We start from the raw sequence: 27,362 nt of genomic DNA on the forward strand, positions 1-27,362 counted from the left end.
GCTTGGGCTTATTGTCTTCTTACTGGACTATATTATGCATTTTCCTGACCTGCACCAGCGCCCAGGCTCATTGACTCTGCTTGTGTGTTGCCCCAACCTGCAATGGGGCCTGGGCTTATTTCCATTAAATTGAACTAACTGTTTTGCTGCCCACCTGGGAGCCAGCCTGTACACTGTCCTGAGTCCCACGACTGAGCGTAGTACTCAACATAAATGATGTGCACAAAACTAACCCCAAATGAAAACGAATTCCTGTTTGGTATCAGAAAACCACTTTACCTCTTTTTTCAGACAGAAACATATTTTATCAATGGAACCAGGAATACCAAATGTTCCCATATGGTGGAAAACTTGCAAGGCATACATGTCATGAATGAATGCCTGAAAAGGGTTAACAGAGTCGGGGCGGGGGGGCCGTGGGGAGGTAAACCACTGGGAGGAACAGAAATTCTTTAGAACTGAGAACAATTGCAGTCTGAGGGGTCTTTGTCTGGGTCTGCGACAGGAGCAGGGAGAGACCAAAAATGCTGATGAATCCAGCAAAATATCCTGGCCGCACCATAATCAGAGCATGCGTATGTAAGTAGAAAAGGATGGTTAGTAATATGCACTCAGGTTATTATTATTTTGGAACTGGTGAAGGACTTCTCAGGCTAGTTTGATTCTCCCCCTCCTGCCCCCTACCACTCTGTAACTTCTAAACTGAATCCCTGGTAAGTATTTATTCACAAAAACAAAAAATGGAAAAATACCGAGAGTAAGTAAGCCTCAATTTATTTGGATTCTTTGTCCTAGAGTATCTGTGTGAGTGCCCGCCTGAAGCAAGATCAGCTATCAGATTACAATTCTTTGTTTCCAAGCTATATCCTAAGAAAATGGTGAAGCTTGTGGTTTAACCCACAGGGAGCTATCCAAGTTTGTCTTCCTGGGTTAAAGTGGAGTTTTCCCACTTTGTGGGGGCAAGCAAGGTTTTTTAAGTTTTGGGGGTTTATATGTATTTTGTTTTGTTTGTTTGTGTTTGTTTTTGTTTTTTGTGGGCCCCACTTTTTGCACTTGGAGTGACGGAGTGGGGAGGCAGCCTTGACAGCATGCACAACAACAAAAATCTTATGTTACTTGTCAAAAAAGGAGAAAGGTGACGAGAGAAAAAATTAAGATATGAACACACAGCTCAAATAATTAGATGGTGAATATGAAAAATTGTCTACTCTAGAGCTATTAAAATAATTAGCATTAACTGAGTAAGAAATGAATACATTTCATACTTCAAGCCTGAAGTATATTCTATTTAATTTGAAGCAACTTTACGAGCCATGTGAAAAAACTTGTATGTTATTTACAAGCAAAATTAAAAAAAGCAAGTTCTAGGAAAATAAAAAAAATTGGAAAATATATTGGCATAATCAGAGTTATAGACATTGTAGACATTAGGTCATCTACTTCATCCATCTGCATGCAGGATGTTTTCTTACAGCATGCAGTATGATAAACAGCTTCCTTTTAACCTCATCCACCTCAGAGCAACGCTGACCTTTGAAGGCTGCTCTAAACTGAATCTACCACAAGCATCATAAGGGCCAATCCAGCAGCCAAGGATAACTGTGGAATAAGGATGATCTGGATGTGCTCCATTCTCCCTGGACACATGCTTCTGCACTAATCTAGCAGCTGTTCAAGTGGCTTTACATTACCCAAGGATCCACGTATACACAGGATTGGCTGGTTGTCTATTCTGGCTTTAGGGCAATTTTGCATCCCAGATCGGTGCAAAGCTACCTCCACACATCTATGAATCCGTACCTGCAGGCCTATCTTCCTGTTCAATCAAATCTCTAACTGATAGCAGAATATGTGAATAGGGCAAGTAGTTCAGGCACTGTAGTCCTTCGTATGATTCACAAATGAATATATAAATAAATTAGACATGCAGTAAATTAAATATTTGTGTATTTACATATTGCTTGGACTTGTAGCAAATGTATAGACTTGTAGATAAAGCACAGAACTAAGAATCATGAGCTATTCTTTTCTATATAGCTTTTATACTATACTCACCACCATAGTATCGGAGTGTCTTTCAGTAGAGCACTAAGAAATGTGACTAACATGTATCATGTTCATTCTCTCAGAGTGTCCCAGAAGGAGAATTACATGTGCAGTACAGTGTTTTGTTTTGGAACGTTTTGTAATATCTATCTGTGTTGCTATAGTCATGTCAGGAAAAAACAAGATTAAAGATGCGTGGAGGTAGCTTTGCCTTTCACTTACGCTTGGTCTGCGCTAGGATGTTAGGTCAAACTTAACTGAGTTAGGTTGATTTTCAATAAGCAATAAGCACACTACGGCTGCGTCTACACGTGCACGCTACTTCGAAGTAGCGGCAGTAACTTCGAAATAGCGCCCGTCACGTCTACACGTGTTGGGCGCTATTTCGAAGTTGAAATCGACGTTAGGCGGCGAGACGTCGAAGTCGCTAACCCCATGAGGGGATGGGAATAGCGCCCTACTTCGACGTTCAACATCGAAGTAGGGACGTGTAGACGATCCGCGTCCCGCAACATCGAAATAGCGGGGTCCTCCATGGCGGCCATCAGCTGGGGGGTTGAGAGATACTCTCTCTCCAGCCCTTGCGGGGCTCTGTGGTCACCGTGGGCAGCAGCCCTTAGCCCAGGGCTTCTGGCTGCTGCTGCTGCAGCTGGGGGTCCGTGCTGCATATACAGGGTCTGCAACTAGTTGTTGGTTCTGTGTATCTTGCACTGTTTAATGAAAGTGTGTCTGGGAGGGGCCCTTTAAGGGAGCGACTTGCTGTTGAGTCCGCCCCGTGACCCTGTCTGCAGCTGTGCCTGGCTCCCTTATTTCGATGTGTGCTACTTTGCCATGTAGACGTTCCCTCGCTGTGCCTATTTCGATGTTGGGCTGAGCAACGTCGAAGTTGAACATCGACGTTGCCAGCCCCGGAGGACGTGTAGACGTTATTCATCGAAATAGCCTATTTCGATGTCGCAACATCGAAATAAGCTATTTCGAAGTTGGGTGCACGTGTAGACGTAGCCTACAGGTCCATTCCCCTGACCTTAAGAGCTCCAAGGTTGATTTTAGTACTCCTGAATTTCATGAGAAGTAATGCCAAATTCAACCTTACATGCTCGAACTTAGGGTACTGCAGACAGCGAGTTGTGAAATTTGAAGATTTTGGCCACCTAGACGTGTCCCACAGTGCTTCAATGTGACCACGCTGACCAGTACTTTCATCTCCACTGCTCTTCATGTTTGCAGGAAACAGCCTGGGGAAATCTGAATTTCACTTCCTGTTTGGCTAGCAGGGTGAGTGGAGCAGGCAGCACACCTCAGCAGCACATCTGGCCATGAATTCCTAAAGTCGCAGACAAGCTCCAGACCTTAACAAATTCAACCTAATCTCCTAGTGCAGACATACCCTTAGAGAAGAAGGTTATGTAATTTGTGATGGTCCTTGGTTCCTGGGGGAGTTCAACCCTAGTCTTGGACTGATTCCCCAAGAAGGCTGTGGACTATGCACAGAGGAACTTCACCCTCACTACAGAACCTTACATTGTGCAGAGAAGTGAAGCTGTTGACCACATTCTTCATCGCAGAGCCACTGAGCTCCTTGAACACAAGGACTGAGACCTTGAACTCTGACATTCTAGGGGGATGTGGGGGGATACATTTGATGTGTTCACAGTAGTCTGTGTTGCTGAGGAAAGTAGCTACAGCATTTTGGATGGAGTGGCATTTCCTAAGTGTTTTGTGATGCCGTCCACAAACCCTACGAGGGCAGCAGAGGGTTACTGAACTGCTCTGGCCTCAGTCAGCCCCACCAGCCACACCTGCAGAAGTTACAAGGACTGGAGGAGGAGTTAAAAGAACAGAACAGCTCAAATCATGTTAAACCAATCTGATCGCTTTCTTTGATAAGATAACGAGCCTTGTGGATAGGGAAGAAGCAGTATATGTGGTATACCTAGACTTTAGTAAAGCATTTGATATGGTCTCGCATGATATTCTTATTAAAAAACTAGGCAAATACAATTTAGATGAGGCTACTATAAGGTGGGTGCATAACTGGCTCGATAACCACACCCAGAGAGTAGTTCTTAATGGTTCTCAATCCTGCTGGAAAGGTATAACAAGTGGAGTTACGCAGGGGTCTGTTCTAGGACCGGTTCTGTTCAATATCTTCATCAACGATTTCGATATTGGCATAGAAAGTACACTTACTGGCTACGTCTACACGTGAAGCCAACATCGAAATAGCTTATTTCGATGTAGCAACATTGAAATAGGCTATTTCGATGAATAACGTCTACACGTCCTCCAGGGCTGGCAACGTCGATGTTCAACTTCGACATTGCGCGGCACCACATCGAAATAGGCGCTGCGAGGGTACGTCTACACGCCAAAGTAGCACACATCGAAATAAGGGTGCCAGGCACAGCTGCAGACAGGGTCACAGGGCGGACTCAACAGCAAGCCGCTCCCTTAAAGGGCCCCTCCCAGACACAGTTGCACTAAACAACACAAGATCCACAGAGCTGACAACTGGTTGCAGACCCTGTGCCTGCAGCATAGATTCCCCAGCTGCCGCAGAAGCAGCCAGAAGCCCTGGGCTAAGGGCTGCTGCCCACGGTGACCATAGAGCCCCGCAGGGGCTGGAGAGAGAGCATCTCTCAACCCCCCAGCTGATGGCCGCCATGGAGGACCCGGCAATTTCGACGTTGCGGGACGCGGATCGTCTACACGGTCCCTACTTCGACGTTGAACGTCGAAGTAGGGCGCTATTCCGATCCCCTCATGAGGTTAGCGACTTCGACGTCTTGCCGCCTAACGTCGAAGTTAACTTCGAAATAGCGCCCGACGCGTGTAGCCGCGACGGGCGCTATTTCGAAGTTAGTGCCGCTACTTCGAAGTAGCGTGCACGTGTAGACACAGCTATTATGTTTGCAGATGATACCAAGCTGGGAGGGGTTGCAACTGCTTTGGAGGATAGGGTCATAATTCAAAATGATCTGGATAAATTGGAGAAATGGTCTGAGGTAAACAGGATGAAGTTTAATAAGGACAAATGCAAAGTGCTCCACTTGGGAAGGAACAATCAGTTTCACACATACAGAATGGGGAGAGTGTCTAGGAATGACTACAGCAGAAAGGGATCTAGGGGGTCTAGTGGACTACAAGCTAGATATGAGTCAGTGTGATGCTGTTGCAAAAAAAGCAAACATGATTCTGGGATTCATTAATAGGTGTGTTGTGAACAAGACACGAAGTCATTCTTCCGCTCTACTCTGCGGTGGTTAGGCCTCAGTTGGAGTATTGTGTCCAGTTCTGGGCACTGCAGTTCAAGAAAGATGTGGAGAAATTAGAGAGTCCAGAAAAGATCAACAAGAATGATTAAAGGTCTAGAGAATGTGACCTATGAAGAAAGGCTGAAAGAACTGGGCTTGTTAAGTTTGGAAAAGAGAAGATTGAGGGGCGACATTATAGCGGTTTTCAGGTATCTAAAAGGATGTTATAAGGAGGAGGGAGAAAACTTGTTCTTTTTGGCCTCTGAGGATAGAATAAGAGGCAATGGACTGAAACTGCAGCAAGGGAGGTTTAGTTTGGACATTAGGAAAAAGTTCCTAACAGTCAGGGTGGTCAAACAGTGGAATAAACTGCCAAGGGAGGTTGTGGAATCTCCATCGCTGGAGATATTTAAGAACAGGTTAGACTTCTATCAGGGACGGTTTAGACAGCACTTGATCCTGCCATGAGGGCAGGGGGCTGGATTCGATGGCCTCTCGAGGTCCCTTCCAGTTCTAGTATTCTATGATTTGCAGGCAGGCCAGGAAAGAGAGCAGACCTGCAGCTCAGCTCTTGAGAAAAGAGCTAAGGGAAGGCAGGATCTTTTTCTACAACAATTGCCCAATACTTCCTAAGAGTAGAGAGGCCCTGCTGCAGATCCCCTGCCCCTCCCCACCCCATACGGACTGAGTTTATTTGCATTACTTCCTTTTGTTCTGTTTATGTACCACCCCAGCAGATGAGACTGAGAATTGATCTGGCTCATCGCAAAGCCATCTGGGGAGTAAGTTGCCACTCTAAAGACGAGACACCCTCACGCTTGGCTACAACAAGGTAAACTGACCTTCTGCACCTCATGCCACAGATGACAAACTATGGTCAATTGTGAGGGTGCTAGAAAGTAGCTCAGGAAGGGCAGCCCTAAGGCTTCCCGGCTGTCAGACCTTTCATAGTCTGCACAGGGTCCTGACCAGACCCCAGTGGATTGGAAGGACCTGAACTCCCTTATCAAAACCTATCTCCACAGTTTTAAGCACCTGAGCCCAGAGTACTAGGCACCTGAGCCCAGAGTACTAGGCAATGCTCTCAATGAGTGAAGACCATCAAAGTAATGAAGGCTTCATGCTCCACCATACTGTATTGCTTTAAGCCAGCCAAGAGGTGACAAAGGCATGGTCACCATCTGCTGGGATGTGATGGTGTCTCCTAGACAAATGGAGACAGAAAGACACTGCTATGTGAAAGTTAAGCAGCAGTGAGGAATTCAGGACCACTCCTAAGCTATGGACTGAATTGTGATTGTACCATTGCTGCAAACCTTCCAAATACTTGTGTCCTGCTTGCGTTCAGTTTCACACCATGATCTCTCCCATGAGCTCACCACTGGGCCACGTGGGTAGTAGCAGAATGCACACGTGCTGGATAAGCAGAGTTGTGTGGTATCTGCATATTGCTGGCACTTGAGTTCTGGCTGCATGTAGATGTTTTATGGGACTGAAGAGAGAATCAGTCCTTGTGGGCTCCCACAACCAAATTTCTACAATTTAGCTCTGCTACCAACTTCCTTCCTGTGTGGTCTCAAGCACATCCCATAGCCTTTCTGTGCCTGAGTTGCTTCATGTGTACAGAAGTGTTGTGACCTTAATTCATAAAGGATTTTAGACTGGAAGGTGCAATGAAAGTGCATAGGATCACCATGTTCATGCAGAATAAGGCTGTGTCAGGAAGTGTTATGCCATTAGCGAATAACAGAGCGGAAAAAGGAACTGCGTATACAGTAATATCTGCATGCTTAATAAAGGCTAAAAGACATGATTAAGAAAGGTCACTATCTCTGAGGAAGCGGGAAGGCAGACAGGGAGAGGTGGAAGTGAACAAATGGTTTCCTTTTTCAGTTAGTTATATATACACCAATGAAATGGGTCAAAGCATTCTTTTGCTTTATCAGATGTTAAGAGCTGTACTCAATGTTCATCTAAAAGTCTTTTTGTCTTTTTTAAAGACATAACATAAGTGCACCATTTTAAACTACTATGTTCAGAAAGGAAAACATCTAAACCACATTATATATTCCTGTAACTGTCCCACCAAGGCTCCAGCAGGAACAGACCTGATCTGTATGACCTATGTTACTACTATTTCTTCCTGGTATTCTGCTTATTTTAAAACCGGACAGATTACTCATAAGTTACCACACGTATATTGCGATTGCTTATGATGAAGGCAAAGAATCACTTTCTGAAGGGGAATTAGGATTCCAGCTATTCTCTGCAGACATGTCCAAAAGGACATACAAGGGCAATGCATCCTAAAAGACCACGTCAGCCCTCAAAATAGGTATAAATTAGGACTATCATGGTGCCTTGGCTTGCAATGGTCCTCTGCACAGGGATGTATTTCACCCACACACACTTTCATTCTTGGGACTATATTATAGAGATGAATCCCACGTATGAAGTTTCAATCATGGAACAAGCTCTTGCCAGCTTCAACAGTAACTACATATTTTTGAGAAAACCAAGACTTTTGCATGCGCTGAGCTTGGACCAGTTACGAGAGATGAAAATGTTCAGTCATGGCTCCTTGTTCCTGCAAAGATTAAATGCCACTTTGTAGCGTGGAATTATCCACATGTATAAAATTACACATGTGTTTTAAACCATTGCTAGACTGGGACCTTGTCTCCCTGATCCCTTTTTATTGTTTTGCTGTTTTTCAAATGTATTGCTGTATTTATTCTTTTTTATTTTCAAAGTAGTGAACAATGATGGGTGATTTACCTTATTACAGTTTTTAGATACTGGGCAAAGAGCATTGCTAGACATATTCTCCTTGTCAGGATTCCCTAAAAGAAAACAGAGGATACATCATTACAGCATATTGTACATTTGTTAAATACAAAAGCATCCACTCATGAAAGAAAAATAAATACTAGAAGGATGTTAGTGATTTGATTGCATGTGCATTTACCTATGAGGGTTAGTAGTCAAAATAAGTTTGATCCACATTATTCAGAAATGAACAACACACTTTCTGTCTACACGTGAAGGTTACAAAGATGAAACTCCCATTAAGAATAACAAACATGTAAATCTTGCATGCATCATCAGATTAAGCAGACCTCCCACAATTTTTAAGACTGCTTATCGGCAGTTGACCCATAAAACTCAACTATTCTTGTGCCTATGGTTACATATTTTACTATTTCTTTCTAAACAAAACAGCATTACCCATGATCTATTTTTCTGTAAAACAAACTTATGACATAATATAACACTGGTATGTGTTCCTATAGAAAAATTTTCTGTGTTAGGACACCACATGCATCCCCTGGAATGCAGCAATAAGCACTGCAGAGACAACAAATACACCATAGCTGGGTATACACTAGAGAGTTTTGTTGACAGAAGGGGCCTTCTAACAACATAACTCAGGGAGCGTCTACAGGCTTAAAGCATTCTGTTGATGGAGTCTCGACAGAACTGTGCATTTTCCTCGACAGTATTATTCCTCAAAAATTTGAGGCATAACAATCTCTGGACAGAGTGCTGTCAACAGAAGTGCAGCATGAGCTCTTGTGTGGACAGAGAGGGCTTCCTGTTGCCAGGCAGCCCTCTTTGCAGATCTGCCATTCTGCACCAAAGGGCACTGCAGTCTGGAGCGCTCTGTTGACAGAGCAAGATCTGTGTCGATGCAATCTGTTGACAGAGGTTCTGTTGAGATTTCTCCGACGACAAACTTCCATCGACAGACACTTCTAATGTAAACATAGCCAATATGTATAAATGTACTGGCTAACTCTTGCAGATTAGAGCAACTGAAGTTAGGCATACTACTCCCATATTCAAGGACATAAACAAACACCCTTGATTTTCAGAAATGCAGAGCATTTTCAGCTCCCAAAGACTTCATTTTGATTTGGATACTCAAATGTGGATCTACACAGGCACACAAGTTTGAAAGTATCATCCTTAGCACTTAACACAAAAACTTGAATGCAATCCTCAAACTGACTGGGATGTGGTATGTATGCCAAGCTATCCCCCCAACTTTTTGCTGCCATCAGCTGCAAAACTGGTAGGTAAAAGAGAGAGAGCTGAGGCATACTCTCTGTCTCTCTCTCTCTGTCTCTCTCTCTCTGTTATTTATTTATTTTATGGACATTGACACTGCTGCCTGTTCACACTAAAAGAGATCATGCACCACAATGGTTAAAAAGATCAAAACTTCACAATCTGAGGAAGAAGGACTTTTAAAAACTGATTTCCATGTAGCACTTTAAAGACTAACAAAATAACTTATTAGGTGAGCTTTCGTGAGACAGACCCACTTCTTCAGACCATAGGCATACCAGAACAGACTCAATATTTAAGGCACAGAGAACCAAAAACAGTAATCAAGGTTGACAAATCAGAAAAAAAATTATCAAGGTGAGGAATAGTAATAATTTTAGGTTTTTTATTAAAGTATTACATTTTTATTAAATTTGTATTAAGTTTTAATAATTTCTTCTATTTTTTTTCTGATTTGTCAACCTTGATTACTATTTTTGGTTCTCTATGCCTTAAATATTGAGTCTGTTCTGGTATGGCTATGGTCTGAAGAAGTGGGTCTGTCTCACGAAAGCTCACCTAATAAATTATTTTGTTAGTCTGTAAAGTGCTACTTTAGTGCTTTTTTTGTTTGGATATTATATAGACTACCACAGCTTTCTCTCTGTTATTGATTTCCATGTGTGTATATTAATCATATAAAAATGTACTTACTGTCATTGTTAGAGCCAGTTTCCATAACACCATAAGGAGGAGCCAGAAGTCCTGACATATACTGTCGATATTTCTGAAAAACAGGGACAAATTCATGAAGATTCAGATATACATCTCATTTGCTGGGTGAAGTGATGTTTGCATTCATGAAGTCTGCTCTCTGGTGCTTCATATGCACCTGAGCTGTGTATTAATAAGGCAGTAAGAACTCCCCTTTCAGATCTTAAAGCTCTAATAAACGTCTTATTTAAAATAATTGCTTGCTTTTTTACTCTGTGCTCATTACACTGGCTTTATCAAAAGTCATGATGCATTTCTAGTCTCTTCCCTTCCTGAGCTACCAAGAATGTACTGTTCTGGGTTCCAGCATAAGTTGATATTAATACACGGTAAGTGTGACACATGAACATTCTTGTGTCTTTCTGTAAGGCTTGTTTGAAATTAAACCAAACTTAACGAGTTATTTCCTTTTAGCAGGAGGAGGGAAGGCCACTAATAAAGAACATAAGAATGGCTATACTAAGTCAACCCAATGTTTCATCTAATTCAGTATCTTGTTTTCCATCCAGGGCAGGTTCCAAGTAATTCAGAGGGTGTAAACTGAATTGGGCTCTGTCATTCAGTCCCAGCTTGCATCAGCAACATGTTCAGAGACACCCAGAGCATGAGGTTATGTCCCCACAACAATCTTGGCTGGCAACAAACCATGGATCTATCCTACATGAACTTAATTCTTTTCTTGAACGCAGTTATACTTCTGACCTTGACAATATCCCATCCACAGCCTGACTGTGCGTTGTATGACTAGTACCTCAGTACTAACTGTTATCTTGCCCGCAGTTTCCAGGCTAGACATAGTTTAAAAGTTTAAATTTAATTAGTTAGTTAGTTAGTTAGTTAGTTAGTTAATTAATTAATTAAACTTAATTAAAAGTTTAATAGTCTAAAAGGCAGGTTTCAACAAATTGTAAATTGAGGGTGACAATTCTGAATTATTTATTCCATCACATTCAATAAGCAGAGGTTTCCAAAACCACAAAAGCATAGTACATACACATTAATACACTGTTTCAATATTTAAAGCGTAGTCCCAGTCTGATAAATATAATGTCCATTACATCACTATAAATGACACAATCATAACTGGTGTACAGTAACTGATATTGTTCTTTATTGAATACTGATATAACATAGATATGATCAATAGTGCTCAAAGCTTACGTAACTTGCTGTTGTCTGGGATTTAAGTAACTCCCCACTAACCTGATAATACCATTGGTAAAAATGTCCTCTTCAATATAAAAACACATAGGAAATATATACAGTCATGTTAGTTTTCAATCATACAGTGCTGTCATGGTCAAGTGTAAACTTGGAATTGGCAGGCAACCAGCTTTTATCTAAGGGAATACTAATACAAATCAATAAAGAAAGATGTATGCAGTGAGTTGAACTTGAACAACTAATTAGTTTACATGCACGTAGGTTTTAACTAAATATACATTAACAATCGAACCACAAATCTTCTCTCTTAATACAATTTTAATTTAAAAGGCTTTTCGTTTGCCCTGTTGGACTGGCTTGATTTATTTAAATGTTGTCTGCTGGATTTTAATGGAAGCCTGAATTACGTTTTCAATTTTTTCTGGGTAGAATTGGATATAAAAACGCCATTAGTTCTGGTACTAAAGAATGAAAGCCTTGTATTCTGAATGATAACAATCCACAAACTGTACAGAATAATACTAATAACTCGATCCTATTTCTAGCCAAATTATTACACACTAGGGCTACGTCTACACGTGCACGCTACATCGAAATAGCTTATTTCGACTGTGTCTGGGAGGGGCCCTTTCGATGTAGCGACATCAAAATAAGCTATTTCGATGAATAACGTCTACACGTCCTCCAGGGCTGGCAATGTCGACGTTCAACATCGACGTTGGGCAGCACCACATCGAAATAGGCGCTGCGAGGGAACGTCTACGCACCAAAGTAGCACACATCGAAATAAGGGTGCCAGGAACAGCTGCAGACAGGGTCACAGGGCGGACTCAACAGCAAGCCACTCCATTAAAGGGCCCCTCCCAGACACAGTTGCACTAAACAACACAAGATCCACAGAGCCGACAACTGGTTGCAGACCCTGTGCGTGCAGCGTGGGTCCCCAGCTGCCGCAGCAGCAGCCAGAAGCCCTGGGCTAAGGGCTGCTGCCCACGGTGACCATAGAGCCCCGCAGGGGCTGGAGAGAGAGCGTCTCTCAACCCCTCAGCTGATGGCCGCCATGGTGGACCCCGCTATTTCGATGTTGCGGGATGCGGATTGACTACACGTGCCCTACTTCGACATTCAACTTCGAAGTAGGGCGCTATTCCCATCCCCTCATGGGGTTAGCGACTTCGACGTCTCACCACCTAATGTTGATTTCAACTTTGAAATAGCGCCCAACATGTGTAGCCGTGACGGGCGCTATTTCGAAGTTGGCGCAGTTACTTCGAAGTAGCATGCACGTGTAGACGCGGCCTAGAAGTTTAGCACTGCATTATTTAAAGTTTTACCCATAAGCCACTACTAATTATAAGAAGCAAAATGTTCGCAAATATAACTAAGCATTCCATTTCTGGGCTTTTGGCCCTACAAAATTCTCTTCTCCTCCATACTCTGTATCTCTTTTGAATATCACATTCAGCTCTTATCCTGTATATAAAACTTCCAGGGACATCACTAAGAGAACCACAGAATTCAGGAGACGTGAGAATTTTGCCCTTAGTTTTAAAAAATGTACATTTCTCAATGTCACACCATGATCCTTTTCAACTATAGCACTGTAGTTTGTTCTCTGGTTAGCTCTTTAATATGCTTTGTGACTTATGCTGCTTAGGCTGCTCAACTCTCTTTTATATTCAAATTCAACACATTTACATGTGGTTTGAACGGGGATGGGAATTCTCTGGGTCATTATAGGGGCTCTTTTGCATACTTGGCTTAATCTAATTCTTGACTCCCCCACCCGCCCCAGCTTCTGCCCCTCTACTCTGATTTGCTCACCTTGATAATTTGTTATCTGATTTGTCAACCTTGATTACTGTTTTTGGTTCTCTGCCTTAAATATTGAGTTTGTTCTGGTATGGCTATGGTTTGAAAAAGTGGGTCTGTCCCACAAAAGCTCACCAAATAAATTATTTTGTTAGTCTTTAAAGTGCTACTTGACTGCTTTTTTGCTTATGAGAGTATATGTCATTTCCAACTATGATTTGGGACAAACTCAGTGAAAAACACACAGACTCTCAATGAACCCCAACTAGTACACACAGACACTGCTGCTGTCAATAGGCATTGAACCTTCAGTACCAAAAGTGCATGTTTGACACACCTGTTAAGGAGAACTCTTGCTATGGGATGTAAGTAACCAGACTGTATAATTGCTAGGGTCATAATCACATCCACCCACCCACCAATGCTACCCAAGACTACTGCGAGCTGATCCACTGAGTCCGCTCAAGGCAGCAAGGCTAACATTACGTGGAAAGCACCAATTCACGCACAGATCCTTGTTGCAGTCTCTGCTCTAAACTAATTTAGGGACCTCAGTAGAAAGCTGCAACCCCCAAACACCCACCACCCAAGCAGAAAGCGTGAGAGAAGGCAGGCTTCAGTATCTTCAGCGCTTTCTTGTGACCGATACTGACCTCTCACCTGGGGTGCAGGCTGTCACAAGGGGATGCAATTTACACCAGTTTTTATTGGCTGTGGATAGAAGTGGCTCGATGTAACTAAAAAGGAGCCATCTCAGACAAACTAACGCCAGAGGACATTCACTCCTGGAGAGGTCTGATTACCCTGTACTGAGGAAGTGTGTGAACTAAGGATAGACTGCCTAAAGACTGACAATATCAGGCTGAGTAATGGAGTCCCAAGCATGCCATCTTACAGAGCTGAGATAATGAGGAAAATACAGTGTAGATTGCAAGAGCTAGCTTGTTACTGCTGTGTCTGTAAATAAAAAGGAAAATGTGATAAACCAAAGTTTTCTGTTTGGGAACTTTAGCAATGATTGGGCAGATTACAAGAACCAAATATCTACAGAAGATTTTTTTACAGTGCATTCAGTTTGTGACACTAGCCCTGAGAAAAAGAGTCATACAAAAGGCAACTATAGCTCTCAAATCACCAGCAACCTGCTTATTACTATAAATCCAGCGTGACAGCAGGTTTTCAAACTACACTCAGTGACTTATTCACTGTGTCTTCATTACACTTTCTAAATTTACAAACTTCATGAAGCAACGCTTTAAAGATTAGACCCTCCCTGCAACTTCTGTGCAAATTCAGGACTCTGCAGATTATCATCAGTAACAGCCACAAATTCTTTTTAACCAGGGAACTTCTATATTGCCCATGAAGTTGAGAAAATTAAATCTGACATTTTTCTCTCCCAAACCAAAGGAGAGTTTTAAAATGCAAAGATTTGGAGGAAATAAGGAGTGCAACATACACTTCAGAAGGGGCAGGGTGTGTGTGTGTGTGTGTGTGTTATGCTAGTGAATTTTCACATGCTTAAAGTTTTTAAAGACATACAATGTTTTTCAGAGCATCCCACACACATTGTTATTTGGATCATGTTCATTGTTACTTGGCGGCTGGTCTCAAATTGTGTTTTCATTATAACAAGATTTCCTTCCATGGCATTAATATAATTTGGCAAAGATTCTTACATAATAGTTTTAAAAGACGGCTTGTTTATTTTTAAGCCCAGCATAAACTTTTTATAAGCCCATTCAATGTTGTTAGAAAGGACTATGACTGAACCGTTTGGGAATTTCTGGAGAATAAAATGTGCTAAACAAGCACCCACGCCCTTCCTTTTTCTGTTTCAAACCTCAAGTCAGAGAATGGAAATGACACATGGTAAGTAAAAGTCACCTGTCTGGTACAAAGGTGACAAATAAATTTGAATGATCTTCAATGATGAGTCTAAGATCCTATGTTCCACTCCACTGCTTTATAATATGTAAAGGGGAGCAGAATCACAACAATCCTGTGTACAGGGGTCATGCTGATGGCCAATTCTACAGCATGTAGTTGCCTCTGCCCCTTCCACAAGAGCTATGAAAAAGCTCAGATCCAACAAAGGGAGGCATGCATCATAGGGGAAAGGATGGAACTGGGGAACAGTCACCTTACATGGCATGTCCCTCATTCTAGTATGAACCATATCTAGGCTGCGCTACACTAGAAAGTTCTTTTGAAACATTTTTTGAAAGAAGGGACATCTACACACCAAAAGCGTTCTTTTGAAACTAAATTGAAAGAATGTTGAGCTTCTTTCGAAAGCTCTCTTCCTTTCCCATTCCAGGACGAGCTCTTTCTTTCAAAAGCGTCTTTTGAAAGAAAATGTGTGTAGATGATCCATGGAACCAGTTCCTGAGATCAGCTGTTCCACCAAAATCCACACTGCTGAGACCAATTGGTAGGGTGCTCCAATCAGGGAAGCACTGGCATAGACTGACCCACCATGTTAAAGAGTTTTAATCCTGGTACTTGCCTCTGCTGAAGATAGATGACTAGTAAAAAGTAAAGGGTAATGTGTAAATCTGGAAAAGATTTCATAGCCTAAGAAAGAGGCTCAGTAGCAGATTTCGTCTTTTGATTCTGAACCCCTGGACTCTGTCTGACACACACTACCTGTCTGACACTCTGTCTCAGGGAAACAACCTACTACTAAAACCAGCTAGGCAGTTGCTTGTTTCCTGCATCCTTCCCTCTCCAGGGCTGATGAAGAGAGAAGCAAATGGGGCAGGAAGGACCATGGAGGTTTGGGATGAATGGAAAATACCTTATCTAAACTCAACAGATACTCAGCCTGTATCCTGTACCTAAATTCTGGATTCCTCCTCTTTTCCAACCCAGTATATGGTTCCTGTTCTGGTACATAATGGCTACATCTATACTACTGAGGTCTTTCAGAAGAAGCCCTTCTGGAAGATCTCTTCTGAAAGAACTTCTTTTGAAAGAGTGCATCCACACAACAAAAAAATGGATCAAAAGATTGATCTCCTCTTTTGAAAGAGAGCTTCCACGCAGAACCCAGCTCTTTCAAAAAAACGGGCCAGGGATCAAAAAATCAGGTGCCATGAAGACTGCTCTTTCAGAAAAAAAGGGCCTGTGGAGCGTCGACACACATTTTCAGGGGATGTCTTCCTGACACAGGAAAGGAAGAGCAGTTTCGAAAGGAGTGCCATATTCTTTCGATTTACTTTCACAAGAACACTTTCTGTATGTCGACGCTCCACAGGATATTTCGAAAGAGCCCCCTTCTTTTGAAAAAATCTCTTACAAGTACTTGCTAGTGTAGCTGAAACCGAAGTGTGTAGGTGCTGTATATTGAACTACATTGTTGTGTATAGCAGTGTTATTTCAAAATAAGCTATTTCAGAATAAGGATGCTGAGTAGACTTACCCTCATAGCCTTTAAGGTGCCAGAGTACTCCTCATTGTTTTTGTGGATACAGACTAACACGGCTATCCCTCTGATATTCATCTGACTATTCCAAAGCATGGTGTGAGGCTCTCTAACTTTGACTCTGGTGCGCAGTGTAGGGAGATGATAAGTATTTTATATTACTCTACCTTATTTTATCATCATCTAGTGGCTCCTTTGTACTTGCAAACGAAGTTTAAACTATTTTCATTAGGTTCTCTTGACTGTAAGTCACATGAATACTACCGGGGATGGAATTTTCATTGGCCAATTGGTTTTCTCTTATGATGCCTGCTGTTTAATACACTTCTGTAAGTAATGGATTGCCACAGATTAATCCTTCTATTTGGAGATACAAGGAAAAATAATTTCAGATGAATATTAGAAGGATAGCCTTTTTAGTCTGTATCCACAAAAACAATGAGTAGTACTGTGGCACCTTAAAGTCTAAGCACACAAACTACATACATCTGTGATACTACATCTATTTAAAGTGTTCTGTATATTCCTAAATACTAGAATTTATACCATGCAAGCAATATAATGAACCTCAAGAACAATTTGAACCTCTTTAGTCCAGCACCCTCAGCACCTGACTGGTGCCGAACGAGAGAATTTACCGAAGTGCGGGAGGTCTATATCGTCTAGCAGCATTAACATTTCCACTGCTTACTGGGCTCTTAAGAAGTCATTTAGGGATACGTTAGAGCTAAATAACAGCACAGAATAATGAGAGCCAGGACTGGTGGCTGTAAACATACATTATGGGACCACAGGAAAACTGGCCACAACCATGTTAAGTGGACATCCAGCTAACTAAAAACACGCTGGATGACGGATGTTGCCGGATGAGACAGTACTGGCCTAGAGAGGTTCAACCTGTATTTTCTAAAAGTGTGGTGTCCAATACGCACCTTGTTCACCACAGGGTTGGCCAGCTGGTGTTGCGGCTCGGGGGCTCACGCAGCATCCCCTGAGGCACCATGCCGCTGGAGCTGCCCAGTCCCAAGCACTGCTACCCCAAGAGCAGCACAGTGCGGGCTCTCAAAGGAGCTGCCCCACCCTGCCGCCCCTGAGCCAGCCATGCAGCGCCCATGCTCCTAAGCCACTGCCGCCACACAGAGCCCAAGGAACCATTCCACCGCCACCCAAGTCACCACAGCGGCTCTCAGGGCTGCACGGCTTGGGGCTGGGTGGCTCCAGTGGCAGCTCCAGTGAGTCACCGGCGACAGAAGGGTAGGATGCCTGGTTGCCAGGGTGAGAGGGGTAGGGTGGCTGGTGTACAGCACCCGGTTGAGGTGGGGCATGTGGCGATCAGGTTTCTTCCTTTTGGACACCACTGTTCTAAAATAATGAAAAATAGAAAAATGGAAAATAATAAGGCAACAGGTAAAGATTAAACCTATTTTTTCCTGAAGTACAGAAAGAGAAGGCATAAAAAGTGATGCTAGAATGTTTGATTAGACAGGTACAAAGCAGGCATTTTTGTATTCAAATGTTTCTAAATATGTTAGCACTACTCACAAATCTCAGTGCCAAAAGTCAGTTGACTTCTGATTCCACAATTAATCCAGTACATATTGTACTATGTACACACAGTACACACAAAGTGAACCTTGTACATTTTTCCTTGTTTAATTAGTTTTCCCAAAATGTTTTCAGTTTGGTTCTAATCAAATTGGCTTCAGATTTTATTTAACTTCTTTGTCTTGGGGACATATTTTTTCTTCCATGTTCTTGCTTAAATGTAATTTGCTTTGCTTGAAAAACTTTCTGAAAAGGATTTGCATGTTCACAAAATCTGCTTGAGTTTAAGTATAGAACAAAAATGTGCCCAGCTCGCTGAAATGAAGCCAAAGAGACCTGACTAAGAGAGAAAAATTCTAGATAAAAGTGCAATGTAAAAATCAGCTCCTAGGAAATTAACGGATGAACAATGATTAAACAAATTACTTAGCTCAATTCTGCTCCATGTAATTTAAATATAGAAATGACATCATGCGGCTCTCTGGTTCTAAACTCAGAATGCTTAATTTGGTTTCCTAGAGGAATCCACTCAGTAAATGGATTTGAGGGGGATTTTGCATGCTCAATTGAGGACAAAAATATATAAAGGAAAACAAATGACCAATGACCCATCTGCATCATGTATTCTTTGTCTACACTTCTGAAATTGTGGCATAAATTGTCTTCAAAGTGCAGTTCAAGTAAAAAGTACCTATAAGAATAACATTATGGGATTTGATATTTATTCTCTCTAAATGATCTCCATACTGAATTTTTTCAATAGGCAAATCAGATGATGATTTCTCTAAGTGCCTTGGCTGTGAACTTAACACAGTATCTGAAGATCAAGCTGTGTTCTTTCTGCCTCTTCTATTATCATTTGTTGTAAAGATTTTGCAAATCACAGCTTAGCTGAAAATGTTCTCAATGATGCAGGCAGCAGAACAGTATCTGTCTCCTTCTTCAAGCTGTTCTTAAGTGCTAACAATTGTAAAACTGTTTTTTTTAACAGTGAAGTCAACAGATATGACTTGAAAACACACATGGAGTAGAACTATTGAGTCAGAAGGTGCCGTTTTAACATAATTGTTTTTCTGTTAGTGGTCATCCTTTCAGTTTCATGCACAGCACTAACTCAGCAGAACACTTTAAATCTTGTGAAGCCTGACAGCATGGGGGAACTATTCTGCAACAATTTCCTCAATTTATTGGATATAAAAGGGCTTTTTTGACATTAGGCTGGTGCCACTCCTTCTTCCATGAGTACTACTTTCATGATGAGGCCACAGGCCTGTGAGGCATTACATCAACTGAATATGTAATCAAGGAAGCCAAGGAGCTCTTACAGACCAGTTTGATATGGGTGTCCCATGATAAAGGCAACTTTTAAGAAGGCTCAGACACACTTGTGAGAAGCTAACAAATAGGTGGATGAGCCATAGGTCATCCCCAGAAATTTTTCACATAATGCATACAGCCTTTCCCTGTGGAGCTATCTCTGCAGCTGCTGCTGACCCCAGTGAGTTGCCCATCGAGTCTGTGCCAGCCTCAGCCCTCGCTCCAGCCCAGGCTGCCTGGATGCAGTGTCTCTTGCCATCCTAGACAGATTACTGGGTTACTGGAAGCTGGAGCAAGGTTGGCTAGGCCTCCCAAAGGGGACAGGGAAGGCCTGCTGTAGAAGCTGGCAAGCCCAAGTAGCATGGAGGAGCAGCGTTGGCTGCCCTACTGCCCACATAGGCTTGGTCCCACCGGTTCTCCATCATTACAGGCAGTGCTACTCGGGTTTGCCAGCTTCGCCGAGCACGTGCAGCAGGTTGCAATGCCGCTCACTTAGCTTTGGTTCCAGCACGGCCAAACATGAACGTGGAACAGCCAATGGTTCACTGCTCTCAATGGCACACACTACACACAATGTGCATATGGTGGCAGCTGCCACTGGTGTTTGTCTGGTCCTCCCAAACATCTTTGAGCTGCCTTCTACTCTAATATGCAGAGCCCCTCTCTGAACTGATCCTTCTGTCCCTTCCTTGATTAGATACTCAGTTGATGTAACACCTCACAGTCCTGTGGCGATTTATATCACCTGAAGATCTGCCCCTCTATCTACTCCTCCTCTGTATTGCTTTTTTTGCTGAAAGACCTATGAGAAAAAGCAGCCAATTAACTATGCATAAGATCAAAGTCAGATAGGGGTGTAGTGGGCACCAATGTTCCCTCTAGTCTTTTCCATCTATGGACAGATTTTTCCTTCCATGTGGAGAATAAATCTTATGCGCACTGAGGCATTTGTGAATGTGCCCCTCACTGAAACAAAAAGCCTAGCTGTGGGTGCTCTGCTAATCAGCTGGACGGCATTTGAATCTTTCCCAAGTGGCCACCCAAGCACGGTGCTTACAGGGAACACTGGTTGGCATTATATGAAAATACATAATTTTAAACATTGAACGTGTATATTTGATCATATCCTGTCTCCTGTACTCCTGTATGCCATTGGCAATCACAGATTTACATCAGGGACTGTGTTTGTGTGTATATGTACAGTGGGTAGCACAGTGGAACTGTAAACCTGAGGCTGCATCTACATGAGCAAGTTTTTTCAGAAAATCCAGCCCTTTTTTGAAAGAATATGCAGAACATCTGCACACAAAATGCACTCTTTCAATACAAAACCAAAATAATGCAGCTCTTCTTCTGGAAGCCCTCTTCTGCTCCCTGATCAGGAACAGCACCTTCGTTCAAAAAAAAAAAAATGTGTGTAGACACTCCATGTGCCCTTCTTTCGAAAGAGCGGTCCTCATGTTGCCAGGTTTTTTGATCCCTGTCTTGTTTTTTCAAAAGAGCAGGGGCTATACGGATGCTGTCTGTCAAAACACCAGATCAGTCTTTCAATCCACTGTATTTTGTGTGGATGTGCTCTTTCAAAAGAATTTTATTGGAAGAGATCTTCCAGAAGACCTTCTTTTGAAGGACCACTGTAGTGTAGACATAGCCTGAGTGTTTCAGCTGGGTCCTATGGTAATATAAATATAATAAATATGTGACTGTTATTATATTTCATAACAGCTGCTGGGTAAATCCTACTCTCTATTATGTTGATGTTCTTCTGCATCCATCAAGGTAGCAATGGAATATAGGATCTGGTCCACTTCAAGATGTCAGTGGCACAGATAAAGTTATGCAAGAGAAATGTACATTGTTCTTTTTTCAATAGCGGTAAAGTTGGCTACAGTAGACTAAAACTGAATAGCCTGAATACGTCCTTCCTGTCCTGGCTCCCCAAATGTATATTGGTACTAGTAGCTAAGGAAATAAAAGACAAACGCTGATTTTCCATCAAGAGCACATACTGTGCTGAAATATGCCAGTTTGTGAAAGAATGACCGCAGCTTGCCCACATGACTATCTAAAACTGGGGTCAGCAACCCCCTGCACGGTGCCAAGAGTGGCACATGAGCCAATTTTCCTCAGCACGTGAGGCAGGAGCTCAGCCCCGCCAGCCTCCCGTGCAGCCAGGAGGATTAACAAAAAGCCATGCTGCCTGTGTATTAACAAAATACCAGCTAATGCTACCAACCACCACCTAAACAGTAAAGCGCTGCATCTTAATTTGGTTATTAATGATGCTGTTTTAAGTAGGACTATTACTGACTTGAAAAAGCATCACTGGCACTCAGACTGTACATAGAGGACAAATGGTCCAATTTTGGTACTCCGCCTATGAGACGTTGCTGACCGCGATCTAAAATATAACCATCACAGGACAGTACAGAGACTTCTCATCAACGTTAATGGCCAAAGTGTATTACATAACCTATAACTCATTGTGACACTGTCACCATAGCCCTTGGCAAGTCACTTAACACCTCTGCCTCAGTTTGCTACATTTATAAAATGGAGGTAGGAAAGCACTCAGCATTGCAAACAGGGACATGTTGTTTGGACAGTGTTTTGAAAGCACTGCATGTATTATTATTGTCATGAGCCCATTTTTCTTCCGCCCTCCCACAAGCATAGCATGCAAAAAGGGAATCACGTGTGTTGGAGAGGTTTATAATTTTCCCTGAACAAAACTCTTGTTCAACAAAGACAATGTACTCTTCCAACTGTGTTTGGAAGATATACATGTTAAATATACCTGTGTTTTAACATGATGAAAAAGAGGGCTGGTATGAGCAAAAATGAGAGGCAATTAAGTAAAAGTTATTTATATAAAGTATCCAGGAAAAAGTCACAAAGTAGAAGGTGCAAGTTGTGCTACTGTTAGAGTGAAATTCTATAGGGTCAGCACAAGGTCTGTGCAGCATTTGAATCCTAAAAATAAGACTTTAGTGGGACTTAAATGGTTTGTGGGTCTCAGGAAAGCACTAGAGATCAACAGAGTGAGCTGATGTGTAATATTGGTGTTCAGTGCTTTTATTGGTTAAAGAAAAGAAAACAAAACAAAACAAAAGAAAGAGCAGCTGGCACAGTTTCCTGCCCCCTACACATCCCCACCCCACCCCTGCCAGGGTTCCTGCGGCTGGGGCTGCCAGCGGAGCTTTGTGCCACTGATGGCTCCCAGCCAGGAGGCCAGCGGGGTTCCCCCACTACCTGGCCAGAGGTCCCGGCTAGGTCTGCTGAGGTGCTGGTACAGCGTATTGGCACAAAAAAAGCACTGCTGGTGTTCATATTTACAACTCCTAAAAAGGGAAACATTCCTCAGTGAGGTTGCTTTTGGTTGCAGGGAAATCGTGTGTTAAACCGTAACATCACTCAAACAAACGGCAAACCCCATGATGAGCTGAACAGGACAAGACTTTGCCTTGAGCTTGTGATTCTCATAAAAACATCTGCCATCTGAAGCACTTCTGCCATAAAATCAGTTCTTTTAACAGGTAAACCCACGCTGAGAAGATTTTTTTTGCAATGATTATATCTAACAAAAATGAGTTTGTTTACGAAGTGCAAGTAAGCAAATATAAATATGTTTTCTTCTGAATGCAGCTCACTGAATTATCTTTCCTTGAATGATTTTTTGAAATATTGCTTTAATTATAACACCAGCAGCTTTAAGTAGCAGTTTCTACATCTCTTTCAGTGTTGTGCAAAACCTCCACATGCTACAGAAAATCAAAGCAAAAAAAAAAAAAAACAACAACAAAAAACCCCAAACACCTGAGTACAAACGGTACCATTTTATTGCAGTTTGTGTGTGCATACTTTTATCTGCCCAATGCCTGGGGAACAATGTGTTGTCACATGACAAACAGCTCAAAACATCCAACAAGTATTATTTAAGAGGATCCTGAAATGCTTGGGCCGAACACCAAAAATATACAGTCACTATTATAGCACCACTGAAGTTAGTTTGCCAGTTCATGTGGCTCAGAAGCCAGCACCTCCAAAATGTTATATAGGCTGTAGGGTAATTAGTGGCACTCAGAGTGTTTCCACAATGCTTGCAAGTTGCATCCATATTTCAGCTATTTTCTGCCATGGTAAAGCCTTAGCATGGTTGTAACATCCCCATTTATAGTTAAACCATGCTGATAAGCTATGCGTCCTATGAGAGCAGTCTAGGGTAACCAGATGTCCCAATTTTATAGGGACAGTCCTGATTTTTCACATTTCCTGTCTGGTCACACTAGAGCAACCCAAAGTGCAGTTACTTCTAAAGTGTTTGTTTGTAACAAAGCCCTGTCTGTATTAGGCCTCTCAAGACTTCAAAAATCTAGAGAGGTAAATCAGTAAATAGATTGCCATTGCATACTACAAAGCAATCAACATTAACAATCTGGTTGCTGCTCAACCTTGTTGTAACACATGAACAGGGAAAAATTGTATTATAACCTACAAAGTAACTCCAACCATGCTAATTTAGATGGGGCAATCCCAAATTTTTGACCTTTGTTCCAAGTCTACCCAGGCAACGTCCTCAGCCTTAAAACATTTAATTTATACTGTAGTTATCTATTCGAGTTACTAAAGCTGTTGCACTTACTACTGTTCTGTAGCTTGAAACAGCATGACTAGACACAGACTCTCAGCCTTCTTGAAGTGTTTTTCTCTGTAGGCTGCTTCACTTGTTTCCCCCCAGCCCCAACAGGTTTTTCGGCACCTGTCATGAAAAGGTGCCATGAAAATGGTGGTCTCTATGGCTATGTCTACATTACAGCAATCTGTCAACAAAAGTAACTGTTGGAAGATATCTTCTGACAAAAATTCTGTTGACAGATCAACAGAGAATGGCCGGACTGACTGGCCACTCTCTTGACAGAACGACTAACCAGAAGCATACCAGCCAGGGATGCCTGGTGACCCAGAAGCCCTTCCTGTTGGTGGAGGGCCCCCTTCCCTGACCCTGCCCCTGCCTTCGGAGCATCCACATGGCTTTTTTTGTCGACAGCTTCTGTTAAGAAAGGCATTCTGCCTTATGGGGGAGAGACAGAGGGCTGTCGAATAAAGTGCTCAGTTCTGTCGACAGTACGTCGACAGAATGCATTTTTAATGCAGACGCACCACGAGTTTTGTTGACAAAACTTTAGGGTAGACGTAGCTAAAGAGTGGGAAGAAAGAGGAAGATCCCACTGAGGTAAGGCTTGGATAGAAAGAGAAGGAAGGAGGTGAAAAAAGGAAATGGAAACATTTTAGGCAGAAAGTTAAAAAATCTATAATGTAAGCAGTCTCTTTTACCTTAAAAGGCAGAGGAGCCGAAACACATGAAATCAGGTAGTGGCCTGGAAATGCACACCTAATTTACCTATTGGTAACAAGCATCAGAGGGGTAGCCATGTTAGTCTGTTTCCACAAAAACAACAAGAAGTCCTGTGGCACCTTATAGACTAACAGATATTTTGGAGCACAAGCTTCCGTGTGCAAAGACCCACTTCACCAGATGCATTCATGATGAAGTGGGTCTTTCCACATGAAAGCTTATGCCCCAAAAAATCTGTAAATCGATAAGGTGCCACGGGACTTCTCATTGTTTTCGCTATTTTACCTAAAAAAAACTACACAGACTGCAGTGCTGGACGCTACGGAAAACCCTACGATAAGCAGACAAAGGCTGTGACTACACTACAAGCTAAAATTGAATTTAAGAAAATCCATTTATTAACACTGCATTTTATCAATTTGATTTTGAGCATCCTCACATTCCCACACGTTCCCTATAAAATTGACTTATTGCTGCCGCACACAAGTAGCTTAAATTGACTACTGCAGCAGTGTATTGTGGGAACCTATCCCACAGTTCCCTGAGACCCGTAGCATTCTGGCTATTTTCACTGGTGCAGCACAGGAAAAAAAATGCCCTGCAAGTGGATGTGGGTATCTGAGAACATCGTCCCACATTTCATTTCCTTCATTTCCCTGCCATGGTAAACAAACGTCCCTTTTTCCAGGCAGAGTCTGACCCTCAGAACAAGAATTTTCATCCTTGCAACCACTGCAAAACCCTTGCACCCAATTCATAATCTAGAAATGTAGATCTAAGTACCCACAGGTGTTACACTGAATGTCCACCCAATCAACTTTTGATGGCACTTCCTGTGCGTATGAGTAACGGGGAACCAGGGATTAATTACAGAGAGGGAGCCTGAGAAACAGCTGCCACACTGGAATAGGACAGTTTAAACCCTTTAATGATGGTCCATTGGAGGGCAAGCCTTGTCCCTGCCTCTGGGCATTTGATGATCCGCTGCCCCCAACCCCCGACTATATCAGCCAAAAGAGACTTCCCCCAGGCAGCTGCTAGCCCCCAAAAATCATGGCTGCTGATGAAGATGTTTTCCCCCTGATGGTTCAAAGAACCCCCAACTACAGCCAGCCCCGAAAACTGACCACCCGGAGGACCCACAACAGCATGCCCAGGCTTGGATCTACGTTTGGACATGCCAAAGAAGACCCTCAGAACAAGAATATTCCTCGCTGAAAGCCTTACTTTGAGAACTGTGGTAATTGTATGCCTACTACCTTTCCGTCAATGGCCTTTGTAAAAAGACCATGCCTATAGCCAACCCCGAAAACGTGTCCACCAAGAGAGACCCACCACCTACCCCTATTAACAGCGTGCGTAGGCTTGGATATAGGTTTGGACCTAGCAAAGATGTAGACCTCGTTGAAAAGAAGACCCATAGAACAAGAATTTGTTTAAGTAGACCTGGGAGCTACACTGAAACTTCAATGAATCATTGGAACAGTTACAGCTCGGGGATGCTAAAAGACCCCCAACTATAACCAGCCCCAAAAACTGTGACTGCTGAGGGAGACTTGCCCCTTGCGGCTAAAAGACTCACAGCCTACAGACAGGTTTGGACCTGCCAAAGAATACCCTAAAAACAAGAATATTCTTCACTGCAAGCCTTAGTTCAAGAACCGTGGTAATTGTATAGCTACTATGTTGCCTTCGTTGAAACAGTTATGGCTTGGGGGGGCTAAAAGACCCCCAGCTACAGCCAGCGCCTGAAAATCATGACCACCAATGGAGACTTCCTCTGAATAGCTAAAAAAACCCCGACTACAGCCAGCCCCTTGACCTTTGGCTAACGCCCACACAAGAATTTACTTTGAAAGGACATCCACTCTAGTTACAGGGTATTTTCTTCTGTTGCCTGAAAATCATTAATGCCCATGACGTGCCATGGCTGGCTACAGGACTCTCACTGAATGCAAGCTGCCTGGCATCTTGAGCAACACGTCCTTTTATTGGTTCGGGGTCAAGCGACGTGATGCGGCTGGAAAGTTAGACCGCGTGGCGTTTCCGGAGAGAGGGAACAAAGGAGATGTGTGGGGCGGGGGCGGGACAACATGAAACAGCTGAAAAGAAGTTTCTTGTCCTATCATTCAAGCACGACCCCCACCCACAGCCTAGCTGCCATATGGTGCGGGGGTGGCAGCGGCTGGCGCCAGGCAGCACAGAAGAAGAAGACAGCTAGCAGAGGTAGACACAGAACCACAGACCCCACAGCCGCACTAACAGCAAATAAAAAGAAGATTTTTCAGCCTCTCATGATCCTAGAGCCACAGGCTTCCAGGTGCCAAACTGAAATGGTATTCCTGTTGCCTAATTCCTCCCCACCTGAGAGCAGTGAGATGGAAGAGGCCAGAGAAGAGAATTGTGGGGCACATATGGGACATCTCGGGAGGCTAATGAATTTGATTTAAAGACATGGTGCTTCCTCACTACCCTTCATTTGGAATTTTAAGTTTGAACTGAACACGACACCTGTCAGGTTACTACAATATTACGATATCGACATTATGTCGATTTTAGTGCACCATAAATCGAGCTAATGGAATTTACATTGAAGACAGCCACTTGGTAAAAT

At 42.7% G+C, this 27,362-nt stretch overlaps 1 protein-coding gene across 5 annotated transcripts in view; it reads right to left on the reverse strand.

The window, feature by feature from the left end:
- The window catches only part of RAPGEF4 (Rap guanine nucleotide exchange factor 4), a 402,358-nt gene that overhangs the window by 126,627 nt on the left and 248,369 nt on the right, over window positions 1-27,362 (reverse strand). For all 5 annotated transcript variants that reach the window (XM_075000657.1, XM_075000658.1, XM_075000656.1 and 2 more), the window contains 2 exons: window positions 10,068-10,140; window positions 8,082-8,146 (listed from right to left, as the gene is read on the reverse strand). In XM_075000657.1, the coding sequence (XP_074856758.1) occupies window positions 8,082-8,146; window positions 10,068-10,140 (138 nt within the window). The remainder of the gene's footprint in view (window positions 1-8,081; window positions 8,147-10,067; window positions 10,141-27,362) is intronic.

Source organism: Carettochelys insculpta, chromosome 8, assembly GCF_033958435.1.
Source record: "Carettochelys insculpta isolate YL-2023 chromosome 8, ASM3395843v1, whole genome shotgun sequence".
Classification (NCBI taxonomy): domain Eukaryota; kingdom Metazoa; phylum Chordata; order Testudines; family Carettochelyidae; genus Carettochelys; species Carettochelys insculpta.